Raw genomic sequence first — 7,449 nt, forward strand, 5'->3', positions numbered from 1 at the left:
GTTGTTGTTGTTGTTGTATTATGGGCTAATTTTAAATTTTCATTTGTAACGAAGTGTAGAGAATTTGGTGTTTACATCGAAGTTAAAGTAAAGTAAGGCGCCAAATAGTAAATAGTGTTTAATCTATCTCTTAAATAAAATTTCATGAAGGATATAAAATTCGTGGAAATTTGATTCTATTATTTTTATGGCGTTTTATTTTTTATTTTTATTTTTTATTTTTAAAATTTTTTTCTAATTATAGACTAGAGGTCTTTTTAGAAGCAATATTTCTATCCATAAAACATTGAGAATGATGACTTTCTCTACTTTTAGGAGTGTTTCACTTCGGGTGAAAAAATAACTTGTCTTTATTCTAGGATAGGGGAAAGATCGTCTACATATCACCTCCCCATACCTGATACCTCGCATATACGGGATTGAGTTTTGTTGTTATTGTTGTTGTTTAATCTCTCTCTAAAAAACTATTTCATGTAATTTTTGTTGTTTAGTTTGTTTGAAGTGTTTGCTCGGTTTTAGTTAGCGTTTCTTAGAGTTATGTACGTCGTTAGATTCTTGTTTCTTTCTTTCAAGTCATGTCCGCATTTATCTTGTTCTTCTTTTTCTTTTTTCCAGTAAAGATTTTCTTATAAAAAGTATCGTGTTTTGGCCAAAAACAAATGTGAATTTTTGTTATTATAAGTATTTGATAAATGTGAGTAGTTTGACTGCATTTAATTTATAACCTCGAACATGATGCACAAATAAATAGAATAAGAGTGATGCACAAATATAATAGCAGCATATAACATCTTTTTAAGCTGCATATTTATGAGAAATTTTTTTTTTTTTTTAAAAGCAACTTTGTATTAAAAATCACAATATTTACAAGGTTTATAACCTATACATCTCGAATGCTATACATCTCGAATGCTACACAATAAAAAATATATATATTTAATAATTATTCTTTTTAAGGGAAACACATGGATATAATTTTAATAAATATATATAAATACTAACACTATGATGGACAATTTTTGAGAACAAAGAGGGTAAACATATTACACTACTGTAGTATTCCGTATCTTGGTTAAAGAAGAACTGTATCAAAATTGTACACTATTTAATACTCCCTTGGATCCAAAAAATAATACACCCTTTAATAAAGCACAATTACTACACTTTATTTTAATAAAATGATAAATTATCTTTAATTTTGTACTTATTTATTTTTTATGTTGCATATTCTAGTATACAATAGAGGGTAACATAATAAAAGGGTAATATAATATAATTTAATCAATTATACAATTTATTTTTGAAGATGAGCTATTAAATTATGACTTTTTAAATTAGAAAAGCTATGTAGACGAAGAAACTACTAATCTAATATCGAGTTTTTTTAAGGGTTAGTAAAGTGGGGTTTGATCCCTCTTTCTTCAGGCATGTTACTCGGTGGTGGTTCGGGGAATGTGTCTACGTAATCCTTCAATTCTCGGGTTGTCAAATCTCGCAAAGGTAAATTCGTGGTCGGGTAATTTGGGTCCGGCTTTTTTGTTAGGTCTGTTAATTTGGTGGGATCGTTTTGTTGTCGGGCTTTAGTATTTTGTTGTATTATGTTTTTAGTTGTGTACGGTTTGGCTCGATTAGTTACTTTTATAGTTCGTTTTGTTGTGTTTCAATTTAGTTGTTCTTGAGCCTGGTCGGTTAGTGTTCGGTGTTTATCTTCGGTTATCTTTTGCTTTTTTCAAAAAAAAAATTCGCAATATAGTTATCGTTTTTTAGCGAAAAGAAAAAAAAAATCCATTAAATTAGAAATGGTGAGCAACAAATTGATTTGATGTTTTATGAATAAATGGATGAGGATATTTTAGTTGAATGACACTTAAATGAGATTTTTAAAGACTAGTGAAGTGTCCTCCTAATTTGGTGACACCTGTCTTCTAGAATCCTTTCCATCCCAACCACCCACCCCACCCTATATATACACACAAAATCCACCATCACCTTTTTTCATGATACACAATACAACTCATCTTATATTTCTCACATTTTGTCTTCTCAATCAAATCACCGCCCAAACCCGTCGTATCTCCGCCCTGCCATCATGTCTGCCCTTCCACCACCACCATTACATTTCCTTCTATCTCCCTTTGTAGCTTTCCTCTTCTTTGCAACACTTTTGTTTAATTTTATCATAAGCCGCCGTGGCTCGACCAAATATATGAACCGGCGGCTACCACCCGGTTCAATGGGGTGGCCGTACATCGGAGAAACGCTTAGCCTTTATACACAAAATCCCAACACTTTCTTCTCAAAACGTCAAACAAGGTTTTGCTCATTCATTTTTTAATTATAATGTTTTTTCTCTTTGACGAAATGGAGTCACAATTTTCTTTCATTTTGGTCAAAATAGTGAAGCAATACTTTTACCAGCATAAATAGTTTCACTTAATGGTAAATTTTAAAAACCAATAATGAATATATCATTGGTCAAGTTTTTAGACCGAACAAGTGTCATGTTAGCATCTATATATGATTTGGATGAATGAAGAACATTTGCCAAAATAGTGAATATTGCGGCTCTTTTATTGTCATTTCTTTATTATTCTTTATTTTCAAGAAAAGAAATTCAAGTAAATAATAAAGGGTTCAAAAGTAAATATTTATCAGTTCATCCGTATTAAAATAAGTGTTCACTCTACTATTTATTCTTATTCCATATAATTGTCAAAGATGCATAAAATAACACATTACACTCTCCAATTTGCATTCATTGACTACTCTTGATCAACTTATATATTAAATAATTTTAGTCAAACTTAACTCGAATATAATAACATATTTGATATTTATCAAGTTTATCTTAAATATAAAAAAATATTATGGAACACTTTTTTTTTTTTGTAAAACGGATGGATATATTATTTGTAAGTATATTTGTAAGTATTTTGACAATTCAATTAGTTAGTTGAACATCTTAAACTGGTTAATCTTTCTTGTAGGGACTGTCTTTGAAAGATTTGATGGAGTACTAAAATGATTAATTGATGTTGATATGATGTATAGGTACGGAAAGATCTTTAAAAGTCACATATTGGGATGCCCATGTGTGATGATATCTAGCCCGGAGATAGCCAAAACTGTTTTGGTTACTCAATCTCATCTCTTTAAACCTACATACCCTTCAAGCAAACAAATGATGATTGGCCCTCAAGCTATATTTTTTCATCAAGGCCAATACCATTCTCTTCTTAAGAAATTAATCCAATCTTCATTACTTCCTTCCGCCATCAAAAGTTCGATACACGAGATCGAGAACATTGTCCTCAATCTTCTTCCCTTTTGGGAGAAAAACAACACCATCATCACCTTAGATGAGATGAAGAAGGTATAATATTATGACACCTTGTTAATCAACTTATTTACATGTGTACTGTATTTTATTGTATTGTATTGCATATTTTATATAGTATTCGTATGAAGTGGCGATGATATCGGTATTCGGCAATAAGCTAGAGGCTAATGAGATGGAAGGATTAAAGCATTTGTATCATTGTATTGAGAAAGGTTACAATTCAATGCCTTTGGATCTTCCTGGAACTCCATTTAAGAAAGCAATGAAGGTGAGGATAGCTTGAACATTATTATCATTATCATTACTTTCTAAAAATAGCATGCATTTTTCAAATGCTCATATGAACAATCACGCATTATTTCTATAGATAGATATTTCTGATTACCTGGCATTATTTGTCTTCATGTACACTTGTTGCATCAACTCCAGACTGTAATAATGTATAATTATTTAATTAATATAATATAAATTAATATTAAAGATTAAATATTAAATATTATTAATAATGATATGATATGATATGATATGATATATATATATATATATATATATATATATATATATATATATATATATATATATATATATATAGTGGTAGGATCAAGAGGGAAGTAACCATTCGGGGGGAAGCAAAAACTTTTTTTTTCTTCGTTTTTTGAAAAAACTTTGTTCACGGACATTATAGATGAGATGAAAATATGAACATTTAGTAGAGACACTTTGTGATAAATGTTTTTATTTTGGCGGGAAAACTCTCTAAGAAGTAATATATAACAATTATCGTGTTTTTCGAACGTATTTTGAGGTTTTAGCTATTGGGGTTTAGATATTAGGGTTTAAAGGGTTTAGATATTAGGGTTTAGATATTTAGGGTTTAGGGTTTAGATTTAGGGTTTAGATTTAGGATTTAGATTGAGTTTTTAACACGAACGGTTTAGAGTTTAGGGTTTAGGGTTTAGGGTTTGGTGTTTTGAGTTTATGGAATAAACTCAAAACACCAAACCCTAAACCCTAAACCCTAAACTCTTAATCGGGCTAAATTTTACTTCACAAAACATGGAGAAAAAAAACGTTCATATTCTTCACGAACAATATTATCTTGAATGTTATTTTTGTTGATCGTTTTCTCGCCTAAATAATAACATTCATCACGAAGTGTCTCTTCTAAATGTTCATATTTTCGTGTGATCATGATGCCGGGAAAAAAATTTCAAAAAAAACGAATTTTTTTTTTTTTTTTTTTTTTTGCTTCCCCCAACTTCCCCCAATTGGTTACTTCCCCATTGATCCTGCCCATATATATATATATATATATATATATATATATATATATATATATATATATATATATATATATATATATATATATATATATATATATATATATATATATAGACTCTACTAATAATACGTATTTATCTGTCACACGTTAAAATGCATTTAGTGAACATGTAATTTCCTTATATATGAGAATTTGTAGTCTAAACTGATATTATTTATCTTTTTATGCGTTTTTTAATTTCAAATTCTTATATTTAAGAAAATTATTATGGGATTATATGCACATTAGTGTACACAATCATGTTAGGTGAGGTTTGTAACATACAGTTAGTTCGTTAATTTGTTGAAAATCTTGTTTAATGTCTTATCGTTTCGTGAAATATCTTTTCGTATATCACAAAATATAAATACCACTTTGGATATTAATTAAGTATCTTAGATTACAAATAATGTGGCAGTTTCTGAATTATTATGATGAAATTACAGGCAAGGATGGTTCTGAATGATAAGTTGAGGAAGATGATACGGAAGAGAAGGGAGAATGGGGAGCATGGTGGAGGATTGCTTGGGGTATTATTGGGATTAAAGGGAGAGATTCAATTGAGTGATTCACAAATAGCAGATAATATAATTGGAGTCATATTTGCAGCTCATGATACTACTGCAAGTGTTCTAACATGGATGCTCAAGTACTTACATGATCATCCTCATCTCTTGGATGCAGTGAAGGTATGTAATTATCTAACTTTCTGATCATCCTCATCTCTTGCTATTACTTATCTTTGTCGTGTTTTTAAATATTTTGTAAACATATATTACCAAGTGAAAAGCAAGGCATAAAATACATTAAAAATCTTGTCTTGTACATATAAATTCGACAAAATCTTGTCGTTTTTGAATATCTTTAGAAATGACGTCGGTTTCAAGTATGTTTTATTGGTATTCATTGCTATACAAAATCCGGCTTATATCATTGTCTGTTAATACCACTTCCAACCAGACACCCTTCCTGACCATCACACACCGCCACATTATCGTCACATCAATATTTTCTTCCCATTTTCTCCACATCACATGACCGTCACACATTACTCCCAACCATGACATACTTTATCGTATCACCATCACATGGCCCACAATATTAATTAAATAAGCTAGTTTACAAGTCCTAAATCTGTATGTACAAACACAATAATACATTATTTTCTGTCCTTCATTATGCTATTCCAAGACAAAAGTGAGGGTGGGAGTTTGAGGGCTGGCCGATGGCATGACAATGTCAGTGGCACCACTTAGCACTTGGCTTATGTGCGTGTGTGTGTTTTTATCAAATAATTAATGATCGGTTTAAATACAGATTGAGCAGGAAGAAATCCGAAGCACAAGACTTGAAACCAACCGCGGGATTACATGGGATGACACTAGACGCATGCCAGTGACCTGTAGGGTGTTACAAGAGACACTAAGAATCTCAAGCATATTATCATTCACGTTTCGAGAAGCAGTTGAAGATGTAGAAATAGATGGGTATTTGATCCCACGCGGTTGGAAGGTTCTTCCTCTATTTCGAACCATCCATTACTCTTCGGACTTCTTCCCTAACCCAGACCAATTTAATCCTTCAAGATTTGAGGTTACTTGATTAATGACTTATATTAGTTAACCTTTATAGTTTGTAAAAATGTATATGCATTCGGTTATAGTATTAACTACTAAGCATGCATTAATTTGTTTTCCTAAATTATAGGTAGCACCTCGTGCGAACACCTACATGCCATTTGGGAATGGAGCGCATTCTTGTCCCGGAAGCGAGCTAGCGAAGGCCGAGATACTTGTACTTTTACACCATTTGACCACCTCCTTCAGGCAAGCCTAGGTTTACCAAATATTATATTTTCTTAAATCGCGCTTAGATCATTAGATATCCATTTTACATACGACAGGACTAACCTCATATTAACGTATCACTGTCAAATCATGGTCGTGATACGCATCTCGTGAACACGTTAAATATCAGTAATATTATAGAGCAAGTTAAGATTAAATATTGTGTAGATATTTTTTTCATATATGTTGTTTCTGTATTATTATAATTTATCTATCTTTAAGCTATGTATTTTACTATAAATATCAATAATATCAATCCGACAGTGTGTGAAGAATTATTTTCTAATACCTTGTTGGGCACTATATAGCTTTAATGTTCTTGAGTGTTATGCATAAGGATAATACGAAACTACAAATGCTAAATTAATTTCTTTGGAAAAATGTTTGCAGATGGGAAGTGATTGGAGGAGGTGATGGCATACAATACGACCCTTTCCCAGTGCCAAAACAAGGATTGCCTATCAGACTCCACCGTTTGAATGATGTTGACGCCTCTAATTAATGGCTAAATATATCTTTCAATGGCAGATTAAAGTACAAACTAGGACGGTCAGTAGTGATAAATAAAGCTAGATAAGAAGCTAGTCAGATGAATGAAATTGAAATGAAATGATCAGTGCTAAATAATGAGATGACCTAGTAACAAAAAACTGTTATCTACAACTTAATTATATGATGGTTAATGGTAACCCTTTTGCTATGTTTTTGGTATTACTTAGGTTCTTGTATAGTCACATTTCTCCAACTTCTTTTGGTTGAATATTTTGTTGGTTAGATGCAAGCATTTATGATCGACATAGTTAAGGTTATTATAACAACTGTTACTCTCTTAATTAGTCGTTATGATTTTATTTTTAATAAAGATGTAAGGGAAAGAAAAAAATTGGGTCTAAACGCAAGTCTCAAGTAATTTGAATCATTCAAAGTCGATCCAACCCGCT

The 7,449-nt window shown here is 31.1% G+C and overlaps 1 protein-coding gene across 1 annotated transcript; it reads left to right on the top strand.

Annotated features, from left to right (window-relative positions):
• Nucleotides 1-2,076: 2,076 nt before the first annotated feature.
• Nucleotides 2,077-7,010, top strand: LOC139902274 (abscisic acid 8'-hydroxylase 2-like). Its single transcript, XM_071884915.1, has 7 exons — nt 2,077-2,313; nt 3,052-3,373; nt 3,456-3,608; nt 5,108-5,350; nt 5,979-6,254; nt 6,369-6,487; nt 6,899-7,010. Exons 1-7 carry the CDS (start codon nt 2,090-2,092, stop codon nt 7,008-7,010), a joined length of 1,449 nt encoding a protein of 482 aa, XP_071741016.1. The 5' UTR covers nt 2,077-2,089.
• The last annotated feature ends 439 nt before the right edge of the window (nt 7,011-7,449 follow it).

Source organism: Rutidosis leptorrhynchoides, chromosome 3 (genome assembly GCF_046630445.1).
Source record: "Rutidosis leptorrhynchoides isolate AG116_Rl617_1_P2 chromosome 3, CSIRO_AGI_Rlap_v1, whole genome shotgun sequence".
Taxonomy (NCBI): Eukaryota; Viridiplantae; Streptophyta; class Magnoliopsida; order Asterales; family Asteraceae; genus Rutidosis; species Rutidosis leptorrhynchoides.

Excerpts from the sequence above, each read along its gene's own strand:
- LOC139902274 (XM_071884915.1), top strand. The coding sequence starts at position 2,090 with ATGTCTGCCCTTCCACCACCACCATTACATTTCCTTCTATCTCCCTTT. Across the intron at positions 3,374-3,455 it reads CCTTAGATGAGATGAAGAAG|TATTCGTATGAAGTGGCGAT; the intron begins GTATAATATTAT and ends TATTTTATATAG. Across the intron at positions 3,609-5,107 it reads CATTTAAGAAAGCAATGAAG|GCAAGGATGGTTCTGAATGA; the intron begins GTGAGGATAGCT and ends ATGAAATTACAG.